The sequence below is a fragment of the Oratosquilla oratoria genome, chromosome 28, assembly GCF_046742065.1.
Source record: "Oratosquilla oratoria isolate Oo_2021 chromosome 28, ASM4674206v1, whole genome shotgun sequence".
Classification (NCBI taxonomy): domain Eukaryota; kingdom Metazoa; phylum Arthropoda; class Malacostraca; order Stomatopoda; family Squillidae; genus Oratosquilla; species Oratosquilla oratoria.
This window is the reverse complement of record NC_134804.1, coordinates 1,900,001-1,927,106: the sequence shown is the minus strand read 5'-3', so window position 1 is coordinate 1,927,106 and position 27,106 is coordinate 1,900,001. Positions and strand designations below refer to the sequence as shown.

The 27,106-nt window shown below is 38.6% G+C and overlaps 3 protein-coding genes and 1 pseudogene across 6 annotated transcripts in view; 3 read left to right on the top strand and 1 right to left on the bottom strand.

The window, feature by feature from the left end:
• The window catches only part of Sulf1 (Extracellular sulfatase Sulf1), a 233,720-nt gene that overhangs the window by 66,614 nt on the left and 140,000 nt on the right, over window positions 1-27,106 (top strand). The window lies entirely within an intron of this gene.
• Window positions 1,883-6,356, top strand: LOC143040193 (uncharacterized; annotated as a pseudogene).
• LOC143040522 (uncharacterized) lies at window positions 9,752-11,175 on the bottom strand. Its single transcript, XM_076211617.1, has 2 exons — window positions 11,142-11,175; window positions 9,752-10,633 (listed from the first exon to the last, which is right to left on the bottom strand). Exons 1-2 carry the CDS (start codon window positions 11,171-11,173, stop codon window positions 9,760-9,762), a joined length of 906 nt encoding a protein of 301 aa, XP_076067732.1. The 5' UTR covers window positions 11,174-11,175; the 3' UTR covers window positions 9,752-9,759.
• On the top strand, window positions 12,162-13,585 carry LOC143040521 (uncharacterized). The gene is made up of 2 exons (XM_076211616.1): window positions 12,162-12,195; window positions 12,704-13,585. Exons 1-2 carry the CDS (start codon window positions 12,164-12,166, stop codon window positions 13,575-13,577), a joined length of 906 nt encoding a protein of 301 aa, XP_076067731.1. The 5' UTR covers window positions 12,162-12,163; the 3' UTR covers window positions 13,578-13,585.

Sequence of the window (27,106 nt, the reverse complement as noted above, 5' to 3'; positions counted from 1 at the left end):
ATATTGTAGACTCTCTAGCATATATGGAAAACGATCCACTTCTAGATCTGATAAATCCATCGTACTAAAAGGATAAATTGCCAAGACAATGGAAAATAGCCATTATAATACCAATAACAAAATGTGATAAATACATGGCTATGCAAATTAATGGGAAGAGCTCTCCTTGACAGATTGATGTACATAAGGACATAAGAATGAAGGAGACTGCAAGAGACCATAAGTCCTACACTAAACAGCTCTGTATCCATCACCACCTGTCATCCCCATCCATAAAGTTGTCTAATCGTTTCTTAAAACAACTGATAGTTTCAGCGCTTACTACATGGTTACTAAGTTTATTCCATTCGTCAACCACCCTATTAGGAAACCAATTCTTGTCTATTTCCATCTTAAATCTAAATTTGTCCAGTTTATATCCATTACTGCGAGTCCTGCCCTGTTGTTTTAATATGATGACCTTGTGTGTATTACCCTTGTTAAAGCCTTTGATCCATTTGAACACCTCTATTAGATCACCCCGCACTCTGTGTCTTTCCAGAGAGTGTAAGTTAAGGTGCCTAAGCCTCTCTTCGTAAGGTAAATTTCTGAGTCCATGTATCATTTTGGTCATTCTTCTCTGTACTGATTCTAGTGAATTGATGTCCATTCTGTAGGACGGAGACCAAAACTGTATCGCATAGTCAAGGATGGGTCTAACTATCGCTAGATAGAGTTTAATAATTACCTCTGCACTTCTATTCGTCACCGTCCTAGCAATGAAACCTAATGCTGTTGGCTTTATTTCTGGCGCTAATGCACTGTTTCCTGGTTTTAAGGTCCGGACACACTAGAACTCCCAAGTCTCTCTCGCACTCAGTTTTCTCTAAAAGCGTGTTATCTAAGCTGTATCTATTTTCGGGGTTGTGTAGCCCTACGTCTAACACGCTACACTTGGAGATATTGAAGTTCATTTGCCATTTCACCGACCATGTGAACAGTTTGTTAAGAATAATTATAATAATTATAATTATAATAATTATAATAATTAATAATTGTTAAAAATAATTACATGCTGCACAAATACATCACCTACAGACCATTTACACCATGAAACAAAAGTCCTCAAAGTCAAGGACCACCTCGACATGAGAGGCACACAAACACTTGCTGCAGCCACCACAAACACATCACACCCGCTACACTACATAACAGAACACCCACACACACCAAGAAACATTAAAACTACACCCAAAGACCTTTATTACGCACAGATACTCTCTTCTCTTCCTCCACAACCACCAAATACCAGCCTCCGGAAACATATTCATAATCATATCACTCACCGCTCCATTAACACACTGAAAGATAACACACTGCTGCATGCCAGACCCCCTGATATCCACCCTTCTGAATCCTCTCTCCCACGAAAGGACAGAGTCCACTTGGCCAGACTGCGATGCGGTCACCACCCAGCACTTCTAAGCTACCAGAAGAGGCTGGACGACCGTGTTGTGAACAGCTGCCCAGGATGTAACACTTCACCCCATACCATACAACACATAATGGAAGACTGCATTATACACAATCATGCACGCAAACAACACAACATACACTCTATAAAGGATTTGTGGGAAAACCCAGTTTCGGCTGTGGCCTTCCTTGGGAAGACGGGACTGCTCGGACAGACAGTCTAGGGAACGACAACAACAACAACAACAGTTTGTTAAGATCATCCTGCAGAATCTCCGCGTCGTCTCCTGACCTAATTAGGCATCCTATTTTAGTGTCGCCCGCAAACTTACTAACATCACTATTAATCCCATTGCCCAAGTTGTTTATGAACAACAAAGAACCCATAACCGAGCCCTGGAGGTCCCCACTAGTAACATTGCCCCACCTAGATTTTATTCCATTTATGGTGACCCGCTGTTTTCTATTACTAATCCAAGCTCTAATCCATTCTATCACTTTTCCTCCTATGTGCATGGTTGAAGAGCTTATGTCTGAGAATCTTCATGGCTTTATGAAAGGGAGATTACTGCCGATTGTATAATAAAATATATCTAACTAATGCTCAGGTAACTTGTAGGCGATTTATTGATCTAAAAGGAGCATTTGGTAAAGCAAACAAGGAAGTAATATTAGAAGAATTAGTAGAAGGTAAACTAACATGGATAGCTGATTACCTGACTAGATGAAGAGCGAAAGTCAGGTACCAAGGGAGTGAATCTGAAGAGAAAGGGTTGGAGCTTGGTACTCCAATGCCAACGTAATAATGGACAGAATAGCAAGACACAAATTTAAAAGAGGCACTCAGGTAATTGTGTACGCAGACGACATACTGTACTTGTGCAGTGTCAAGAGCGAGGCGATAACGAGAGGTGACATTACAGAAATACAAAGCCTGTGCTCACACGTGGGATTAGTCATAAATGAGAATAAAAGAAAATATCAAACGAGCATTCGATTATATTGGTTTTCATTTAAACGAGACACGATTAGAAAAGGTTACCAACTACAAATAGTTATGAACATAGGACTTAACAAAAACAAGGACCAAATAAGGTATGTCAAAAATATCTGTATGGCGAGACTCAAGCTACTGAAGGTATTAGCAAATAAGAGCAATGGAGTGGGTATCCCGGTCTTCAGAACTGTATACATAATCACAATTAGATCAATAATATGTTACTCAGCACCAGCCTTTAGTATATGCGGACAAGGAAGTAAAAGCATTAAAAATGCAGCAGAATGAAGCAATGAGAATAATACTAGGTCCCCATGAACAACCAAAATAGAAATAATGAGAATGGAACTAAATTTACCTAGAGTGAAAGAATTGGCAACATTATGTACAACGAAAATGGTAAAACGAAAAGAAAAAAACTATATCGGAAATTGTGTAGATGCATACCATACGGAATGCCCCAAAAACACGTAAAACAAATGCCTATACGCTCAAGTTATACAAAGCAATGAAGAACTATGATATCGTCTATTTCTCCCTCCTTGAGAACAGTGAAGTAAAGATCAAACCCTGGTGCAATAGAAAAATCTCCACAGGAAATATGAGATGAATGAAAGTGTAATGGAAATGAAACAGATATACATAGAGAAAATATACGAGTAGCCCAGGCAAAATTCAATACTTGTATTGTGATGGCTGTGTGCGGAGATCGAGCGGGATGTGGTGTGATTGTTAGGGAATTTTTCGGGACTGGTAAATATGTTGAAGAAAGATTGTCAGAGTAAACGATAACAGGTCCAGTACTGCAGCGTAGCTACAAGCAATATTTGAAGTACTACAGATAACATATGAGAGAAAGAAAGACGTTTACGAAATTTGTAGATAGTCAAAGCACTATATACAATCCTTATTAAACTCGAAAGAAGCTGCTTGCGCAATTTTGGTTAATCGATGCAGGGAACTTGTACATAATCTAAGGAAAACAAACTGTAACGCAGTATTCATGTGGATACAAGGACACAGTTGATGCTAAACAATATATAAACATAAGAAAAAATAGAACACAAATGAGGAACATTAGAAGACAATGGGAGATTGGAAAAAGCTCATGATATAATGAACAACGGCAATAGTAGCATGGCACATTATGTAACTATTGGAAAATACAAATGTAACGTATGGTAAAGCTTCAGTCAAAACATTACCTGATCATGCGTACGAGACTAGGGTACAAATACTATTGGGAGCAGTGACGGACGTGATGGTATCGCCTGAAAATTATGCCATGGGGCAAAATCTCATGCGCTACAGCATTATGTAATGGAATATGCACAGCAGAATACAGAAATATAAACATGCACAAGTACACGGAACAAGTATGTTACATGATAAGCAATGATGTAGTAAAGAAAATTGTAAACAAATTTAAATATGCAGACATTGTTATATGAAACTGTAAGAGAACACTGATATATTACATCAAATATGAATGAATTTGTAAGCCTTAGAGGCAGCCAAGAGCGGACATGCTAGCATGGCCCTTTTGATGTAAAAGTCAATAAGCCTTTAATAAAAATAAAAAAAAAGATGAAGGGGTGGGGGTAGACCGTTGAAACCGGGACAGATGTTGGGACGTAGAAGAGGACATTGATGTTATTTTTGGATGACTGAGAAAATCAAAGGAGATCAAAGAAGATATTTGAAAGGTTGAGGATAGTGTTCTTGAGGTGGAGAGAGATCCGGGTAATGTTGAGTTACGGAGAAAGCCCTCGAGGTCAGGAAGAGGATTTGAAATCAATCGATGAATATGGAGGAAGATGAGTCATTGTGCGCTACGAGATGGCTGTTATTCGTGAAATGGGATGGACTGGGAGGAAATAGAGAAACGTCTCCGTACATACTGAAAAAAATGTGTGATACATTGAGGAAACATAAACGCCGATACTTAGAAGGAATCTGACATGTCGATAAATTTTTTGAAATGTTCGGGGGAGCGAGGAGGGGAGTATTCTACGAAGTTGTATCTAAGCACATAGAGAAGTGTTACGGTAGTGCATTAATAGTAATAATAATAGTAATAATGTTAGTAATATTGTTAGTAATATTATTATTAATAATAATAATTATTATTGTTATTGTTATTGTTTATTTTCCTTGTTCTCTTATTGTCTTTGACATCGACAGATATTTGCTTTATGTACGCTTGTCCATGTATCTACGTGTGTATGTGCAAGTCTACCATGGCTCGGGGTCCAGCCTTAAAGGAGAACTGTTGGCCCAGATCTAGAATGGCTGCGGGAAAAGGGGGAGGAATTGTGTTTTGCAGTTATTTCTCCGTGTCAATTTCAAGAGAAATGAATTAGACTGCATGCAGCTGCAGGCGAGAGATTTTGTTTTATTTGTTTAGGTAGTGGTGCGTGATATTACCAAATCCCGTCTGCAACTAGAAGAATTACATTTATTTATTTCAGGTCTGTATGACCCCTTTAATAATGAAGTATTTCTTTAAGCTTAATAATATTGTCTATATTTACGTAAAAAAATCTTTGGATTGTGGCACATTTTCCATAGCTCTCCGTGTAGGGTTAATTGAGATGGCTTAATCGAAAGAGTTAAAGTTAACGATGAAGAGTTTTGCTAAACTTATCTGGTTTAGGATGAAAGTAAATTCGTCACCGTTGTCCATGTAAAGTAGTATTCATTTGACTATCGAGTTGGGCATTACACACGGTTCCAGGACAATTTCCCCCGGAGGACAATTGCTCCCTTGGACAATTGGGTTCCGCTTTGGTATGCGATCTGAGCATCATAAAACTACTTTGGTATGCGATCTGACTGCTTAACGTGATCTCGCTTAATCTTAATCTATTTGGGACCTTAATCTAAGCCAGTCTGAAAATCCAGGAGATCTTAATCTATTTTGATCTCCATTTAAACAATTTAAAGCTTTCCTAATTAGACTCGAAATTCGTATATAAGCATTTAAAGCTTTTCTAATTAGACTCGAAATTCGTATATAAGCAAGACATATTCTCATGGAATTTAGTTCCTTTCCAATATAGTTCTGAGAAGCGGAACCCATCAAGATGTTAGCTACGGAATTTTATCAAGAAATTGCTGATGAAATTAAAGCAGTTGCTTTTTTGAGAAGACATGGTCTACTAGCTGAAGAAGAAAATGTCGCTCCTTGTCATCGCTGTGGTGGAGAAATGAAGGATGTCCAAAGAAGAAATAGAAAAGGTGAATTCACACCAGCTCTCCGTTGCAAGAATGCAAGATGCCAAACTTATCGCTCTATTCGCTGTGGATTTTTTTTTTCCATTTCACTGTCAGATTTTAGAGTTGATATTTTATTTCATTCAGGATTTACCATATGATAGTGTCCACACACTGACTGGTCGAGGAACTGAAGCTATCTGTGATTGGTTCAATTTATGTCGTGAAATATGCTCACAAATAATTTCCGTAACAAATCGCGGAAAACTGGTTGGCACTGCAGAAGAGCCAGTTCAAATAGATGAAGCAAGATTTGCTGGACGTCGGAAATATAACAGAAGACGAATGCTGCAGGGAGATCATGCACCAGATTCAATTGACAGTGAAGCCGATGTGGAAAACAACCGAAACCATGGGAGACGCATTGACGGGCCATGGGTTTGGATTGAAGAAAGGGGATGACTGCAGATATTTTTATGTACAGAAAAGAGATAAAGATACGCTTATACCCATAATTCTGAGAGAAGTAGAAGAAAATTCAGTCATTCATTCGGATGAATGGCCTTCATACTCAAACTTAATTAACTTTAATTACCTTGATTATTTCTGTTGCCGAAAAATGAGGAAATCGTCTAATGATCTATTTCTTGCTTCTTTTTTTTTATCAGATATTGTATCAATTAACCAATAAATAAATCAATTCCTTATTACTAATATTTTATTTTTTTCAAATATGCCATATTTTATTTATTTAATTTAATTTGCAAATCATATATTTTATATATGTTAAATATGCAAATTATAACAAAGTAAAATCTAAACTCACTGGGCTAACACAACCGCTCAGATCACATACCAAAGTAAAATCTAAACTCACTGAGATCACACAACCGCTCAGATCGCATACCAAAGCGGCACCGACAATTGTCCTCTAGGACAATTTCCCCCGTTGTCAATTACCCCCTGGGACAATTGCCCCCTAAGACATTTACCCCCGGAAGACAATTTCCCCCGTTGACAATTCAACTAAACAAGATACTGTGACTCAACGCAGACTGTGCCCTGTTAATTTTACCCAAAACTTTATAAAGTCAAAGAGTGAAAATACTTTTAGTTGCAATTTCCCCCGTGGACAATTGAAATAAATACAAATACAAAGTAAATTTTGTTCAAAACTTTATAAAGTTGTAATCGTTCACTAAACCGACTATTCGCTGGGAGCAATCTTTATACCTTTTCCGTGATCCTTCATTTGCAATGCCGGCTGCACTCTGACTGATACTAAACTCTTGAAGTGACTGCTCTTTCTGGAGTTTTGAAATAAAAATCCAAATATTGGGATGGCAGCAACCAGTACTGGCAAGAAAACTCCTATGCCATCCCTCGACTGAATTGTTTGTTCTTGGAAGCTCTTCCTTCGCTCTGTTGTACATGCCCCACAGAGCCATGTCGAACATTGGTTCTCGTCGCCCTCTCCTCCTACAAGGTCGTCCAATATAAGTGTCTTCGAAATAATCAAGTATTGGCTGACTGTCCGGAGCCATAATTTCCAGCAGTTTATCAAACGTTTCTTCAATTTCAGCAGTCGGCACAAAAGCTAATGCTGCGAGCATCCTCATGCTAAGAGCAAACTCCTGGTCATTTAGATAGGTTTGCTGCATGCCTGAAGCTTGTACCTTTCTGTAAATGTTTTGGCTAAAGTGGAAAAACTTCCTTTTATTTTTGTATGCTTAAACACAGCATACAAACTATTGATCATGGCTCTCTCAAAGTCGACCATTATGCTGACTGGAGATAAATTAGGATTTAATTTCTTCAGCTCTTGTAAAAAAGTTGTATATGTGGCTTGGCTTTTATCGGGGAGGAGAGCATAAATCAGAGGTACTGTACGACTATCTTGCAAAGCATGAATAGTATATAGTTGGGCAAAAATCTCAGGAACAGTTTTAAATGTTCCGTCTATAAACCAATGAAGAGAAGAAGATAGCATTTCTACATTTCTATACGTTCCGAAAATTAGAATTCTTGGCCTGCGCTCACCAACAAAGTTGTCAGAATCATAAAGAAGAAAATTTTGCCCATCGAGGGTTCTTTTATACTGTTCTTCCAGAACCAGTTATTGTGCATTTAATGGCAAAGGTAGTGCAACATTAGCTCTTTGTCTTTGGCGTCTAATATTACAGCGCAAGAGATTAATTGATGAGAAGTTTCTTGCGAACTTTCATCATGCACTTTGGTTTGCGCAACAACAGGAGCAGCTTCACACTTAGCAGAATCGGGCGCATGCGTATGAGTGTGAAGTCTTCCAACAACTTCATTTTCAAGTATTTTCACCTTTGCGTTGCATGCTGCCTTATATCTGCGTTGTTCGCACTCATATGATACAACACCATGTACTAAATCCTTTTGCTTGACATATAACTTTCAAACACTAATTTGTCCCTTCCTTTTTCATTCTTAATGCATTTGTAGTCGTAATAGCAATAATAGAATAAATGCTAGGAATCCGGGCTCTAGTAATTACGTTCAATTACGTACACAACACGACACAGTCACTATTCGAAGTAATAAACTTCGTAGGAGATATTCAGTAGGTATGTTTACAAGTTTAGTTGAATTATCAACGGGGGAAATTGCATTTAGAGTCGTAATAGCAATAATAGAATAAATGCTAGAAATCCGGGCTCTAGTAATTACGTACAATTACGTACACAACATTCAGTAGGTATGTTTACAAGTTCAGTTGAATTGTCAACGGGGGAAATTGTCTTCCGGGGGTAAATGTCCTAGGGGGCAATTGTCCCAGGGGGAAATTGTCCTAGAGGGCAATTGTCCTAGGGGGTAATTGTCCCAGGGGGCAATTGTCCTCGGGGGGAAATTGTTCTGATACGTTACACACTGTGTATGTATTGATGGCGGCACAGTCAAGAACACTTGTTTCGTATACTCTTAGTGCTAGGCTCGAGTCCTGCATTCCGAGGCCCATTAGTGAATACTGCATGTCTCAGCAATCCAAACACATCGGGCAAAGGTGACGGCTTCGGCTGCAGCTCGTCGCCTCATCATAACATCACTATGTACTGTAAATGCGCTTTATTTTCATGCAGATGTTAATATACTTGGGTAGCGTGGATCGTTAGCGCCCCGGGCGCACTCACGTCAAAGATGAGACAAACCCGTGTGCGTTTCTCGCTGTGTAGGTGAACAGTTGCCAGATGTCGCTAGCCATTTATAGAATCGTCCTGTTTTCAAAAAAGGATGTTTTTGTTGGATAATCATTTCACTTTGTGTTAAATTAATAATTAACAATTAGACTCTAGGTAACGTTTATTCTAGTTCTAGTTAGGTATATAATTTCAAATATGATAATGATGCCATAAGATAGCGCTGTGCAGGAATTTGCAAACAGAAGTACGTGTATCTGCAAACATATAGTCACGTGCTGGGAGGTTGGTACGATGCATTGCATGTAGCTAGATAATGTAGGCCCTTGTGGACACTTAGTTGTAAGCCGAGGTATTTAATATATACTATAATAAGGAGCAATGTGCCTCTGTGTATACTTCTTTCTGTGTGTGGTTATGTACGTAATGTCTGTCAATTAAGATACGCCGGAAAAACGATCTTCTAGAAAAAGTGAAGATGAAAATAGTGTGATTCAAAACTTAAACATTAAAAAAGACTAGGTAATAAAATCTTATATGTCATTTGACAGTGACTTGGATGCGCTTTTGGTTTAAAATATAACAATTGAAAATGTTATATCAAAAGTAATCGCCTAAGCAACGAAATAATAAATTTATTTCGAAAAAATGTGCATTTTAATTTATTAATAAATAGTTAAAGGAGATCGAAATTGAATAACAAGAGAAATCAGAATCCCGTGATTTTCAGGGGCGTTTACACTAATATTTCATAATCTTCCTAAATAATAAATAAAAATGTAACTGTATTCTAAAATAAAGGCAATTACCTAGAGAACATTTATTTGAATGCCTCATGCTAAATTGTTTTCATTGATTATTAGTTAGTATATATTTGTGATTGATTTGAAATAAGTTAGGTATAGGAAATGAAACAGTAATATGGAAACATCAATGTATTTTAGCATTTGGTAGATTTTTTAATATGTTTAAGGCTAAATTCCTTTTCCTTTTTGTTATCTTGCCTTTCAGTAAGGCAGCTTTGCCTCTTGGTTGGCCAAACTGACGCCTAGCAATGGTCGTTGGCTGACAAGGAATTTTTCTCTTTGCCGCCCCCGATGCCTTAAAAATAGTGCAGCCTGCAGTCCGAAGGAAAGTATTAACCTGCGCAGGATTTCTGCAGGATTTCAGCCTCTGTTCAAATACCGCAAAGGAGCTGAGCATGCAGGTGCTTTTAGTTCTTTTTAATTCTCTATTGATCATGCTTGTGAACTCATCAATGCTGGTGTCAATTGATTGATTTTCATTTGTTGTCTGTGCGGAGGTCTCGATAACGACAGCTACATCTCCTTGCTCATCGTCACGTGCAGCTGGTTCTTTATTAACATGAGATACTGCATTAACAGGTGTATCAGCAAATAAGCCATCGAAAAAATTCGATGTCGGCATCGGTTTGTCGCCGTATATCACCTTATACAAGACTTCTTTTTCAGCAACAGTGCAGGCGTATAGTTGTGGAAGGCGAACTGCGCTGTACTGCGACGCTGCTAATTGATGTTTGCAAACGCTTCCTGTGTTTCCACAGAGGCAGCTGCACATGCCGATTGAGAGGTCCACATTGTAACAAATGCCCTCTTGTGAAGCTGACTTAACAGTATAAACTGTTCCTCCAGCATGAGTGACAGCGCACATTGGAATGGTGCTGGTGGAAGGTTTGCAAGAACTGTCCTTTTTGAGGAGGACATCTGACAACCGTAGACGAAGGTAATTGTTGTAAACGTCAGCCATTACCAACAGCAGCTGGGCACCGTTGTGTGCCTTGTTCCTGTACACAATTAGGAAATAATAATTACAATTATGAATTTTTGTTAATCAAAAGAATTCCTATTATTAAAAATTTACATTAAAATTACGCTCAAATCTAAGGCTAAAGTAAGTGGGTTGCATACATCAAACATCTAAAATCAAGTATTTAAAGTTGCTGCAATCCAAAATCAGGAGTAAAATTTAATAGGTATAAAACGCCAAGGTTGCAATATTTTCAGGAATTAATATGTGTTTTTACATTGAAAGTACTATTCTGCAACTTTTTAATTAACTTTTTTATTAATCATCACCATCACACTTTGTTTGCATTGATTTGATAGGTGTTAGTTGATTATGTTTTTTTTCTGTCTATTAGCTCAAAATAAATGTATTATTAATAAATTTCAATATTAATAAATTAAAATTGCGGTAAACTGAGGTAGATGATGACTAGGCTACCATCTCGCTATTTAGCAATTTCCTTCCATAAAAAGCAACTGCTATAAAATGTCTTGGCATTACAATACCTGTTGAGCACGATGTCCTTAATCACCATCATCATGCTTTCACACATGTTGTTGGTGTTGTGACCCCGTAGTAGAAAGCCACATCTCCATGGTAGGCTCCACTCTTCCCTGCGTTCTACTGCTGATCTAAAGTACCTGAAACAAGTACAATTCTTAAGATACTACAACTTAATAGTTAATTTATGTTATTATATCACATATTATTGTGTAACCATATTAAATATTTTGTATGTGCATTATAATTTACATGAGTTTGTAAGTAGTTACTAACTCGGTACATTTGACGTTATTTTGCGAGAGTTCCGAGTTTAGGAACTCTAACCATATTTCTTCGAAAGAACATATGGACTCTGCGTACACCAGCTTCTTGAGAACAGAAATCAGGGGTTTTCGATGTTCGTTGGCGACTTTATTTCTGGAATTCCATAACCAGCGCCATGCGGCCTGCAGGACATGGAACACGCAGAGGAACAACTTGCTCAGAGGCCACACCTCGTGCAATGCTCCTCGCTCAGCGTCACTGTCATCAGTGATGAAGCACTCAGGGTGCAGCTTGCACGAGGTGTGGCCTCAGAGCAAGTTGTTCCTCTGCGTGTTCCATGTCCTGCAGGCCGCATGGCGCTGGTTATGGAATTCCAGAAATAAAGTCGCCAACGAACATCGAAAACCCCTGATTTCTGTTCTCAAGAAGCTGGTGTACGCAGAGTCCATATGTTCTTTCGAAGAAATATGGTTAGAGTTCCTAAACTCGGAACTCTCGCAAAATAACGTCAAATGTACCGAGTTAGTAACTACTTACAAACTCATGTAAATTATAATGCACATACAAAATATTTAATATGGTTACACAATAATATGTGATATAATAACATAAATTAACTATTAAGTTGTAGTATCTTAAGAATTGTACTTGTTTCAGGTACTTTAGATCAGCAGTAGAACGCAGGGAAGAGTGGAGCCTACCATGGAGATGTGGCTTTCTACTACGGGGTCACAACACCAACAACATGTGTGAAAGCATGATGATGGTGATTAAGGACATCGTGCTCAACAGGTATTGTAATGCCAAGACATTTTATAGCAGTTGCTTTTTATGGAAGGAAATTGCTAAATAGCGAGATGGTAGCCTAGTCATCATCTACCTCAGTTTACCGCAATTTTAATTTATTAATATTGAAATTTATTAATAATACATTTATTTTGAGCTAATAGACAGAAAAAAAACATAATCAACTAACACCTATCAAATCAATGCAAACAAAGTGTGATGGTGATGATTAATAAAAAAGTTAATTAAAAAGTTGCAGAATAGTACTTTCAATGTAAAAACACATATTAATTCCTGAAAATATTGCAACCTTGGCGTTTTATACCTATTAAATTTTACTCCTGATTTTGGATTGCAGCAACTTTAAATACTTGATTTTAGATGTTTGATGTATGCAACCCACTTACTTTAGCCTTAGATTTGAGCGTAATTTTAATGTAAATTTTTAATAATAGGAATTCTTTTGATTAACAAAAATTCATAATTGTAATTATTATTTCCTAATTGTGTACAGGAACAAGGCACACAACGGTGCCCAGCTGCTGTTGGTAATGGCTGACGTTTACAACAATTACCTTCGTCTACGGTTGTCAGATGTCCTCCTCAAAAAGGACAGTTCTTGCAAACCTTCCACCAGCACCATTCCAATGTGCGCTGTCACTCATGCTGGAGGAACAGTTTATACTGTTAAGTCAGCTTCACAAGAGGGCATTTGTTACAATGTGGACCTCTCAATCGGCATGTGCAGCTGCCTCTGTGGAAACACAGGAAGCGTTTGCAAACATCAATTAGCAGCGTCGCAGTACAGCGCAGTTCGCCTTCCACAACTATACGCCTGCACTGTTGCTGAAAAAGAAGTCTTGTATAAGGTGATATACGGCGACAAACCGATGCCGACATCGAATTTTTTCGATGGCTTATTTGCTGATACACCTGTTAATGCAGTATCTCATGTTAATAAAGAACCAGCTGCACGTGACGATGAGCAAGGAGATGTAGCTGTCGTTATCGAGACCTCCGCACAGACAACAAATGAAAATCAATCAATTGACACCAGCATTGATGAGTTCACAAGCATGATCAATAGAGAATTAAAAAGAACTAAAAGCACCTGCATGCTCAGCTCCTTTGCGGTATTTGAACAGAGGCTGAAATCCTGCAGAAATCCTGCGCAGGTTAATACTTTCCTTCGGACTGCAGGCTGCACTATTTTTAAGGCATCGGGGGCGGCAAAGAGAAAAATTCCTTGTCAGCCAACGACCATTGCTAGGCGTCAGTTTGGCCAACCAAGAGGCAAAGCTGCCTTACTGAAAGGCAAGATAACAAAAAGGAAAAGGAATTTAGCCTTAAACATATTAAAAAATCTACCAAATGCTAAAATACATTGATGTTTCCATATTACTGTTTCATTTCCTATACCTAACTTATTTCAAATCAATCACAAATATATACTAACTAATAATCAATGAAAACAATTTAGCATGAGGCATTCAAATAAATGTTCTCTAGGTAATTGCCTTTATTTTAGAATACAGTTACATTTTTATTTATTATTTAGGAAGATTATGAAATATTAGTGTAAACGCCCCTGAAAATCACGGGATTCTGATTTCTCTTGTTATTCAATTTCGATCTCCTTTAACTATTTATTAATAAATTAAAATGCACATTTTTTCGAAATAAATTTATTATTTCGTTGCTTAGGCGATTACTTTTGATATAACATTTTCAATTGTTATATTTTAAACCAAAAGCGCATCCAAGTCACTGTCAAATGACATATAAGATTTTATTACCTAGTCTTTTTTAATGTTTAAGTTTTGAATCACACTATTTTCATCTTCACTTTTTCTAGAAGATCGTTTTTCCGGCGTATCTTAATTGACAGACATTACGTACATAACCACACACAGAAAGAAGTATACACAGAGGCACATTGCTCCTTATTATAGTATATATTAAATACCTCGGCTTACAACTAAGTGTCCACAAGGGCCTACATTATCTAGCTACATGCAATGCATCGTACCAACCTCCCAGCACGTGACTATATGTTTGCAGATACACGTACTTCTGTTTGCAAATTCCTGCACAGCGCTATCTTATGGCATCATTATCATATTTGAAATTATATACCTAACTAGAACTAGAATAAACGTTACCTAGAGTCTAATTGTTAATTATTAATTTAACACAAAGTGAAATGATTATCCAACAAAAACATCCTTTTTTGAAAACAGGACGATTCTATAAATGGCTAGCGACATCTGGCAACTGTTCACCTACACAGCGAGAAACGCACACGGGTTTGTCTCATCTTTGACGTGAGTGCGCCCCGGGCAGGGCAAGAATTGCCATCCACTAGTTGTAGGCACTCCTTTACACGCCTCTTCTAAGGACATGATTGTACTTTGATAAGATCCTGACAGTCGAAGAGAAATATAGTTAATGTCAGCACACTCGAATTAATTAAAAGTCGTATGGTACCAATTTGAGCAAAGTCGTTCTTGGCTCATTGTAGATATTTATTAACATTTATTTATTTACTTATTTATTTATTTCTTTATCATTATTTTAATTTGCGCCAGTAAAAAAGATTGCTCACAGACTTCTGGTGGCTCAGCCTACACTGAGACATTTATGGTTTTGTTTTTATGTAAACATATGAGCAAATAGATATAATTGCTTGGAATTATGGCTTATTTCTGTCCGTAGTATACTGTGTGTAGCAATGGCATATATATTTGACTAAAATGGTTAGGTCCAGATTTGTTGATGACACGAAACTCCGCGTTTTAGCAAATGGACGTTCAAATTAACTGGATGTGTAATGTTTTAGACGAAGTAACAACGTGGTCTGATAAATGGTCCAAAATGAGCCACATCGTAATACGTTGACCCAAGTTCGAATCCAGCGGATACCCGTGAGTTCTCTGGCAATCTAAACATAAAGGGCAAAACTGATGTTATTAGACGTCGTCTGACGTAAGCTTCTCATGTAATGCACGTAGGTAACTAACAAAGTACGAATACGCATTGTTTGGAAAACATGTAAATGATATACAGAGCAAAAAGAATCTTGGTAATTGTTAGAAAGTATATTAGGTAGGGTAATCTAAGCGTTGCGTTCAAGTCTCGTGTGACTTTTGGTTGTGGCGAGGAGAGATGAAGTCTGTGCACACTATTTTGGAAGGTGCCCTTTCCCTCTGGTTTTCGAGCCTCGATGAGGTCTTTTAAAATTTAAGAACGGTGCAGCGACGAATGACCAACATTATGGAAAATGTCAGAAACAAACGTGAAAACAAAATAAAATGTATAACTGAGTGCGCAGCTTGACTCTTGTTATTCTTTTATTATCTTATGACCGTTTTCATGTATTTTCGTTCAGCAGAGTAAACTAGTTCATGCATTTATGCGATTAAACATCTCATAAAAAACACGGGTGAATGAAAATATTTGTACATTGAAACTTTGAATACATACTAGACGAGGGACAAGCTACCAGTGCGTAGATTTAACTGATAAGAAGGTTGTAACAACTTGATCTGTTATCATCTCTCTCCTTGTCCAGCGTGGGCACGCGCGCAGGCACGCATATAGAGTGAGCGTGAACCCAAGCTATTCTCCAAAGACCGTCTATTGTCATGGATCTCCCAAGGGACAGCCCATTGTCCCAAAGTGACTAGAGGACCCGACTTTTCCAGCCATGCCTGAACCGAACAGGCATCGCCACATCTCGGGTCAGACACCAGAAACAGCTGCTTTATCAAAAGAAGCCGCTAGGATTTGGGGAAACACCTGCGCAGAACTTATATTTCTTTATATGTGTGAATATAGCAACAGCCTACTTGTACAGTTGTAGACATGTTTAATCTGGCAACCCCCGTGTCTTCCTCGGAGGTTGGATTGTAAATGTAGACCAGAGAAGTCTGGAACATTAAAGCAAAGAGACTGCTCCGAATTTATTTACTTAATGTACTAGAGAGAAACAACAACTCTGCTGATCAGCCATTTTTTCTTCTTTCCTCTTAAATTAAAGCTTCCAGGTAGGACGTAGTGTTGTCCTGTCAGTGCAGCCAGCCTTCTTACGTCAGTTATTGGAACACATTCACCGTAGAGGCGGTACTTCTAACGCAGCTGTATACATACATGCATACATACATACGTACATACATACACATACACACACACATATATATATGTGTATATATATATATATATATATATATATATATATATATATATATATATATTAGTTTAACGACATGCTGCAATGTATATTAATATGTTTATATTTATATTGGTTTACTTACAAGTACAGATTTACCAATAAGCATTGTAGGCCATTGGCCTAGGGCCCACGGGTGACTGGGGCCCACTGTAACTAATTTGTCACTGAAGAAAAAAAAAAAATACAGTGCAATAAGCATTTTTTCAGTAAAAACCATGATTCTCTCTCTCTCTCTCTCTCTCTCTCTCTCTCTCTCTCTCTCTCTCTATATATATATATATAATATATATATATATATATATATATATATATATATATATATATATATTGGATTCTGAAACAGGCCATTTTCTATAAATATGGGGGCCAACTGATGAGTTTGGCCCAGAACCCACAAGTAGGTAAATCCAGCCCTGTTTACTTGGATATATATTTTTTCTACATTCGGTGTCGGTATGAACAATCAGTTATGTCTTTATTTTTCTAATGTAACATACCAGGTTGCAAACGAACAGAGTGAAATCACATCGTTGATTTAAGGTAATTTACTTAGTAAGTAAAGCGCCTAGTCGCGGCCAAAACAGTCACCATCACCCTATGCTCGTGAACTGTTGGGGGCAGGTAAATCACTACAGTACTTGGAATCGGAGATGAGTGTGGGACTCGAACCCAGAAGTAAGGAACGCGAGACCAGCACGCATACGATTACGGTACCAACACACATTTGTTTGACTCGAGGTGGGGGGGGAGGTATCAGATACAGAAACAACCTTTTTTCATTGTAATTTGAGGGTGTTAATTCCCCCAGGAAGTTACTACCGCGATTGTCTTGCAGCTTATTATTTTTTTTTACGGTTTTAATAGCATCTTGTAACCTATGCCCACACATGATTAAACGCCAGATGGCATTGAATTCCATGAACCGTGACCACACTTCATCTCCCCAGACCAGCACTGGGCAGTGATGGCGTAGCAGATAAGCGAGCTTTCGAGATTTTTTTTCGAAGTACATGTGCAGAACACATTGCCAGTAAGATGTCAGAATGTTATTCACCGCAGGGCTTATGAGTTCTGCTATCCAATTGCGGATGTAATGCTAGATGTAAAACAGCACTTACGGCGCAGGACCAACGAACATGTGACGACATTGCCGGCCGAGAAGGTCGAGAAACAGATGTGGTTCGCGGGGTGAAGAAACAGACTCAGGAGGCGAACTAGTTTGTAGTTTGCATGGTCAAGGGCATTTGGAAGATATATCAACCCTTTCATTTGTTTAACTGATGATGAATATTTTTCTACATGTTTTGATATCTAGTGGTAATATCTAATATATATATATATATAAGGGGCCGCTGTAAATGTTGGCAAATGTATTAACGCGAGAACTCGACAGTACTCAATTTTTCTCACACTTTTGCTAAATATTTAATGTCTGGAGAAACACTCAGATCTCAGGCGATGTAGATTAGTTTCATTTGCTTGATTCGCCTCTCTAGTCGTTGGCAAACTTTTTAGGCGGAGACTTGTAATGTTTTGTTGATGGAGAGTTTCTTGTAATATTTTGGTGATTAGTTCAAGATTAAACGTATCGACAGACAATTTTTCAATCCATGCCGAGGTTTGGTGCATAATAATCAAGATGCACATAAATTGATAAGTGAAAACATGGATAGGTAGATTTATACAATTTAGTGAACTTAGAAGTTCATCCAACAAAATGTCAACATTCTAAAGTTACTGAATACGGGGTTGGCTAAGTTGTTTGCACTTACTGTATATATTAAATCTTCATATTTACAAGTTGAGTCCCTTGTTTTACGTCTGATTACTACTCCCTGTGGATTTATTCTCTTATTGTTTATATAAATTTCCTTTCAACTCATAAGATGTATCTGTTTATTTTTGTTTTTGTTTGCAGATTAAAAGCTTGTAGGCGAGTTTTACCGTGATCTGTTTGATATTCGGTAGCAATTTAGTAGCTCGTTGCGTAATCCTCTCCAGTCTAAAAAGATTCGAAATGCCTTCCTTTCTTATATGCGTTGGGAACTTATCAGGTACAATAGTTACTGTACTTCTTCGGTTGCCTTCTTTTCCTTTTTTGCGACTTGTCCTCAACTTGGGATACGATTGAAAATGTTGTTTGCCGAGGGCGGCTTTTACAAATTTAATTTTATGTTTCGTGTTACTGTTCTTTAATATATGGATGAGCACGCGTTGATTCGTTTTGTGCTGATAGTATACTTAAGGGGACCCCCCGCCCAAAATCTTTTTTTCTGAAGGATCTTGCTGATTTTTTCTGTGTGATATCTAGGTCTGAGAAAACCTTCACAGCATGAGTTTTATTCAGATCTGACGAGTAGTTTTTTATTTTTTAATAAAAAAACTAAAAAATACCATATTTTTGGGCTTCTTTCAAATCCTATCTCCTCTTACAATTTTTATTCGATGTCTTTCATTTTACAGCAAAAGAATCTTCTACATATATAAAAAAACAAAATAGAAAGCTTTTTTTAATATCTTTGTTTAACGCCGAGGAAAAAAATATAAAAAAAATTATCGAAAAAAAACGCAAAATTTTGACTTTGACACGTTATTAAAAAATATTTATTTAACATATGCAAAAAAAAACTCTCTATTTCATTTTTTGTCATTTATCTAGCTATTAATAGAGACCTCATATGCAAAAATCGGTTGAAAATTGAGGGAGGAGATAGACTTTGAGTGTCAAAAACTTAAGTTTTTCAGAAATAAGTGTTAAAGTTTGTTTTTTCCTTAGTTTGACTAAATTTTACATTGGACCTCCTAAGACCCATTGAAAACAGGTTCCATTGTATTTTCATGATGATTTTGCATCTTTCAAGTAACTCAGGCACTTTGTACCCTCCTACAGTGTAGGATATTATTCACTCAAAGTGAGGGTCTCATAAGCCGCCACCTCACTCTTTGTCGCAAAGTTTGAGTTCTTGGTCTAGAATGACCCAGCAAGGTAGTCTGATTGCTGGGATTCAGCTCTCTTTCTTTTCTTGGGTTTCCTTTCTGGTGTTGGAACAGGCTCTTGCTGCATCAGGGACATCACTGTGAGGTTTGAGACTCTAAACCCAAGGTGTTGCAACAAGGAGGCATCCTTGTAGCCACTTGTTAGCAAACAGTTGTTTGCGTAGAGACAACTTGTCTGATATAGGTGTAGAGGACAGAGGATCAGGTGCTGAGGATGTGGATGTAGATGGATGGGAGAGAGCTGCTGGAGGGAGTACTAGTGGTGGTGGCGGAGGTGGTGATAACAAAGTTGATGCTGGGGTTCTTTCTTTCTCCCCTTGAGTTGCTAATGTAGACGTTCTTATCTTCTGCAAGTGTGCCTTTTGTGTGTGCATGGCTAATATCTTCAAATATCTCTTCACTGATAAATAGATGCGAATGTCACACGGCAAATTAGTGAATGTGGCAAGCTAACGTTTACATGTCCTTTACTTTGTAAGGCTCAGGCCACTGCCAGTCGTGCAGGCTGAACTTCCTCACACCACATACTCACGTGCATGCCGGACGTAAGAGAAAACTTTATGAGTGCATCAAACGCAAAAAAATAGAGTAAAATATGGTCAAAACGTATGTAAACAATGGTCGTGCGCAGCATGTGGCTGCCGGGGGGAGGGAGGGTAGGCCCTTTAAACCCTTTAAAAATGGCGGTACGATAAAAACACTTTACCAGCATCTAGAGCAAGATCTCTACTATGTATTTATGCAATAAAAAAAAATCGAATTTTTCTTAAATCTGGGGGCGGGGGGTCCCCTTAACCCATACTGTATTACGTCAACTCCCTTTTTTTGTCTGGTGGAGGAAGAGTCAGGTTCTATTAGTCTGTCACGTGTGCTGCATCATCTTCCATAACATTTTGGTCAAGAGAAGTGTTTGTATACTATGCAGTGCTATTTCGTAATGTTAATTTACTTTGTCCTCACATTGCTTCTGTTTTTAGTGTGTCTTTTTCTTAACTTAGATAACTTGTAGATTTCTTTTGCATGATAAAAGTTTCTGAAATAACTTTAGGTCTTAGAGGAGATATAGTGATAGGGTAGTGTAATTGTTCCACAAGCTGGAAGCACTTGGTTACCTGAATAACTGCGGAACGAAGAATTTTCTTGGAACAAGTCCAGGTCATTACGCAGTGGTGATCACTTTTGTATGTAGTTTTGATTTGCTTGATGCTTTGATTATTTAAAAGTAATTTTAATTGCCACAGTGTCCACTGTAGCCTTTCCTTGACGCGCTGCGTCAATCCATATTATTGCGTTGAAGATTATTTTTCACTTTAGTGTTTATCGTAAGAGGTCTATTTTATTTCCTTGTCGATGGGAAAACATTAGTCCACGATGGATCTGACGGGGTTGAAAGTCCTAAGTTCTTTGAGCCCATACCTTTCTGCTGTGTTGTTACTTTCATCGTTGATTTTCTGATTGTTGGGAGATGTCTAAAGATGCTTAATTCCTGTTTTCAGCGATCAGCTTACAGTGCATACGCTCAGGTGTTGATAGGTCTGAACCCTATGTAACTTTATATATTGTATTGGTTGCTAATTCACAAACATTGTTTTGAAGTTTTTTGTTGATGTATATACCGGTGTATACATTTATTAGATATTACGCGGCTAGCCTACGGCAGTTTTAGCTCTACGATGTTGACCATTATCACATTAAACCATGTAGGACATGAAACCCTCCCTTGAGATATTACATTCTCGAGTGTCTGGTACTGCGACACGCTGCCTAGGTATTTCACACTGGCTCGCCAATCTCAGGGGTAGTCTGGAACCTACCCCTTTGAGTTGCCCATTACTCAAATCTTTACCAATTTTATACAGTATGGCAGGAAAACGAGCCGACCCCAACGCATTGTCATGGTTTAAAAATAATGCTGCAGTTGGTCTCTTCCTGACTGTGCATGAGTGTAGTCATATTGTGGTTTGTATTTTATCACGAGGCGAGTCTATAAATATGTTTCATGAACCTCAGCTTCCAGCGCAGTCTTATAAGGACCATGCATTCTGCAGTTTTTGGTAGTCAGCCAAATAAAGGATAGGCCTAAACTTATCCATGCCTTAATTGTAGAAATGGATATAATATTCACCATATTTAACTTGCAAGAAAGCTCACACTGCGAGTAGACAGTGTGGTGTCAAGTGTAATGTTTGTGTTGCCAAGGCAGGGCTGATAGTTTGTGTTGCCCTTTTATTCGTGTATTTTTTATTATTATTGTATTTTTCCTTCAAGGATACTTGTTTCCTTTTCGCCAGTGTGGGAACGGTGGAGTTTTGCGATCTTAGCAAATGGCATTGCTACTGCTAAGCGTCCAGGTTCTGTTTGAGGACTAAAACAAGTCTTTCTATTCCTTTATTTATATATAATGAACGGTTAGTGACTCACCCCAAGTCATACTAGAGATGGCTGAAGAACGTCTTTATATTTAGGCCACTACATCATTTGAGCTTTTTTTTTTTAGCTTGCCTTTATCTTATTAGCCATCTATTTTACATTGCTCATGGCTTCATAAAGTAATGGTTAACTTGTTGTTTCCATTATATGTCTGGATAATTCAATCTTCTCATTATTCTACCGCACCTGTCTCTGGTTTGATTAGGCGCCATTATAAAGCAGGGCTTGCCTCTAGTGCATAAACATCTTGTGACTGCAGTATTTTGTCAGTCTACAGTGCATTTCTGGAGTTCTCGGTATTGCTTACAGAATAATATCTATGCTGTAATAATAGTTGGTGATGCTCTTTCGTAATTTGGTCTGCATAATGGTGACTAGCATGAGATTCAGCCACCTACTTTGTGTTTGTGCTAGCCCTTCTTCAAAAGCGTGATGTCTGGCCTGTCCTAGTATGTGTGCAATACGACATCCGCTGCTATTCGGTCCTCCTAAGGAGTGTATTACTGGGTAACGATCATTAAAGTCGCCTCCCGCTCCCAGGAAGACTTGATAAACTAGCTTACCAATTTATTCGATCCCCAGCTGTCGAGTTCCAGGTCTTTTATTTATGTGTATGTGTGTATATATATATATATATATATATACTATATATATATATATATATATATATTTATATATGTACACACACATACACACACACACACACACACACACACACACACACACACACACACACACACACACACACACACACACACACACACACACACACACACACACACACACACCAATTTATTCGATCCCCAGCTGTCGAGTTCCAGGTCTTTTATTTATGTGTATGTGTGTATATGTATGTATATATACACACACACACACACACACACACACACACACACACACACACACACACACACACACATATATATATATATATATATATATATATATATATATATAGTGTGTGTGCTTCTTGGATGCGAACAGTCTGCGTTTTCCGTACAGTCGGCTGCGATGGTCACTGCAACGGATGCCTTCACCAATGTCATACATTCTCTTGCATCTCAGTTCAGTGTTAGCTTCTCGTAACATTATAATGTCAGTGTTTCTTGACTGAACTGTTGCATGTGAATATTCTCAATCTAGTTCTCCAGCAGTCTATTCTCCATTGAATAATGTTTGTTTAGATGCCCATCTTATAAATTATTATAAGCCGTCTTTTTACTCTATTGTGCTTGTCTTCTGTATCACCGTCTGTCACTGGTGTTGTTTGACTAGCACTCCTCAAGTATTCCCGAGCTGTTGTCTTCATCAACACTCATTCTCTCATCCTGTCGTTTGTGCATTTGTCTGAGCGGTTGCTCTCCTGCTTTTCTTTGCCCCGAGTCGGTTCATGAATATCTAGTTTGTTCTCAGTCGTCATGTTAATACAATTCTTATTCATCAAGGGTGCCTAGGTGCAACCTGTTGTAGATGTCAATTTATGAATTTTGTTGCCCTTTGTTTTAACTAGCTTCCTACCTCTGTTTCTTTACTGTGGTGAGTGTATCCATCTTAATTTGAGCATTTCCTTTGTTTCTTAGCTTTTAACTGAGCGTAATATTCATAATTGGTACAATTCTCGCCGTTAAATGCATAAAATCGCTCAGTCTAAGGGTGGTATAATAAAGGTCTGAAGATCCTTGTACTGTACATCTTTAGTTTGCAGTTGTTGCCGACAGGATTACTTTCATGTAGCCTTGTTTTTTGCTTAGTGTCTTGTGATGTCTTCATGTTCAGAGGTAGTAGTCGTGATTGGAATGTTTTTACCGGCTCTGGCTTTGGTCCTGTGTTCATGGGTTCTTTGGGTGGAGCTGATGATTTGCAACCTTGTAAATATGTTCCCGGTGGTGCAGGGATGAAGTTCTCCTTTCTGCTTATCGTTGTGCTGCTCAACTTACACACCGGACATGCCAGGCGCCAAGCATATGTCGTAGGAGGAACATATAGGAGGAATGCCAGTTTTGCCACATTATTTTTCACTCAGTTGAGCGTAGGTCATGTAGCGTATCCGACCTATAGCCATAGCTTTGGATGTTTTGATGATGCTCATATTGTTGACACTTAAGCATCGTAGGGGGCCAGGGACGTACGATCTGAAGAAATACATTCCCCATTTGCCAAGGTCAAGCATTGAGATGACTCTTTCACTGCAACAAGGGTTCTCTGCCTTTCCCTTCCATGAATGAGTCATGTGGCATTGAACATATTTCGGAATGAATAATGGAACAACACCAAAGGAATTTTTCTTCTTTCTTTCTCCTAAGGTCACAGTGGCAATAGTCGTACTCAATTTTATTGTCCCTTCAGCTCAAGTTTCCCAGAAATTTGGTAGTGTGTAGGATAATTATGAGTCCTCTCAGTGGGATGGGTGTAATTTCCAATGGGCCACAGGTCAATGCACGTCATATCCTGAACAAGATGTTCACAACCATGAATTGCATAAGCTTCTTGAGGTCCATTATTTAGCAGGTGTCCGTTTCTTCCAAGAAAAAATTCCTCCTCCAAAGTCCGCTGGCTCCCGCCAATGCCGGTGAACTTGTACGAGCATTGCCCAACGTCCCACGTTCCTCCAAGTCATTCGGGCTGTTAACGCAAGCAGCAGCACCGTGCACTGCACGGAGCCGCAGCTCAGGACGTATGTAGTCATGTAGCAGTGTAAAAGAACGAAGGATAAGAGGACTAAGCCATTCGCGAGTCTGTATAGTGTAGGTCTAGATTAAGTAGTTGTGATAACAGCTTACAAGTGTTTACAAGACTCAAGAAAGCGACTGTCTGGCATAAGGTTCATGAATAGATAGTGTTAACCAGCGGAGAGCACGTGCGTGCTCCCCACTCTGATTCTAGACTTCCTCTGCCGCCTTCCATGGTCACCGACCGACTCACCGTCTCACCGTGTCTCGCCATTTGAGAACAGCGACATCAGTAAAACGCATACTGTATACCCTCTCCACCCCCGTTCCTCCTTCGTCTCTGTATCACTGTATACCCTCTCCACCCCGTCCCTCCTTCGTCTCTGTATCCCTTCCGTAGTTTTAACAGGTGTCCGGACTCTAGAAACTCGCACACAATGAAATGGGGTTATGCAAATATTGGCACTATTATCACATTATTATCGTTTTGATATATATTAATTGTGCAGTGTAACTGTCGTGATCCGTTATTTAGGTTATGCAAATGGCATTGGATGTAAGTGGTATGTACGAGTTGGAAATCGATAACACGAGGGATTTCCCCAAGTGGGAGAGGGGAAGACATTCACTTTAATTACGCTCTTGTCGTCGCTGTTACTCGGGGTTTCTTTTTCGTCACTTCCATACCGAGTAACTAAGTGATGGCAACAACAATAATGAGTGCAGTGAGGTTAATCGATGATTACCAGACCCCGTTTCTCCAGAAATGATACCTGGAAACTGGCGGAGTGATATTGCTTGTGAATGGACGAACATGTTGTTTCAGCGATAAAGACTACGGTGGTTAGCTTAAACAAACAAATCTTTGTGATATCCTATATTTGAACCACGCCAATTATACTTTTTAATGATAATCGGAAGAACGTATCATAATATATGAATGTATAGGATGGGCCAGTTACTTTAATGTTTACTAAAGCAGTTCCGTTTCAACGAAAACCATTGTTGCATTTCAGCTTGCATATTCGTTTGAATAGTGATTACAAGACACAGAATGTTTAAAAAGTAATAAAAAATAACAGTAGTTACATTGAAAAATTATCATACACTGAATAAAAGTTTGTCACTCGATGTCTAAGAGATGCCACGTCAGTGTAGGATTTTTTTTTCTTTGACTTGATAGGTGAATATTTCCTCAAGAAAATATTTTTATATACGTTTTATTTCGTTGATATATGATGGTAGTAGTAATAAAAGAGCATCACGATAAAGTAACTTTTGAGGTATAATGTAAATGCCAGAATTTTTTTTACTTTATCTTAAATCAGACAACTCTTTGGGAAATCAATTTGAAGATATGAAAATACACTTGAGTGCCATAATTAATAAGATAGGAAACAGGGTTTGTAAAAATAAATTACTGAAATAAATTATTTATTAGATGATCTCACACAAGACAGGCGTAACACAGCTAAGTGTTCCTGGTAAGGTGCTTAGTCATGCGCTTTTGACAGGGATGTGAGCCTATCTACTAGTGAACCAACGTCATGAGCAGCTATCCGGATCCTAACTCTTCGTGTTCTCGTCGAACATCAAGTTGATTTTCGACAGGAGCCGTACGTCTACCTCGAAAAGTTGTTCAACTTAGTGGATGCGAGACACTGAGATCACGACTGCCTAACAAAATTATCAGTTTCACCTTTACTCTGAAACTTTAGGGCACTAAGAGTGCAGTGAGGTGAGGTGCGGTGTACAACGAATTTCTTGCATGGGTGAGGTGGGGATGTCCTGATTGTGCTTCTTTTCATGGCCGCAATGGGTTGGGCAATGAATAGATCTGTGGTTGCTTGAGGATGAGGCACTAACATTGGCAACGTCAGTATCGCTGACCTAGACTTTGGCGATGACGCTGCATTCCTTGCCGAAATTGAAATATGTGTTCTAGTACTCGAATTATTGGGGGAGGCCAGGCCAGTTGGATCCAAGGTCTCCAGGATTAATACGAAAACCTGGATTTTGGGGTTTCTTCGGAAAAGACCGAAGGACAGGTTACTGTCCGAAGAGAAAATTAATTCATTTTAGGGGTAATATATGTATGTATATATATGTTTAAACAGAAATGTAGCAGCACATTTGTAAATGACACAAGAAACCCACACTCGGAGAAAATAAGATTCGAATAAAAGAAGATTCTATATTTCGGCTACCAACTGTGTGTGTGTGTGTGTGTGTGTGTGTGTGTGTGTGTTCACCTTGGTCTTTGGATCACGTGTTGGACTCGTGATCGACAGCTATTTCCCTCCCGGAAGAGAGCTCAGAGCTCGTATGACCGATCTATGGGTAATGCTATGACCTTTCACACACACACACACCCAACTCCCCGCCCACGAGAGTCAGAGTAACGACCCGAAGCGCAGCGATACCGAAATAATTGGGACTTATAAGCTAGAGATACAAAGAAATGAAAGGGAACGTAGACTGGTGGCATTACGCAGACGCGGGAGATGGGGTGGCGGGGGAGGGAGAGGTGGAGATGGAGGGGGGTTGAAAGCTTACAACACCCCTCCTGCTCCCCCGCGTCTGAGTAATG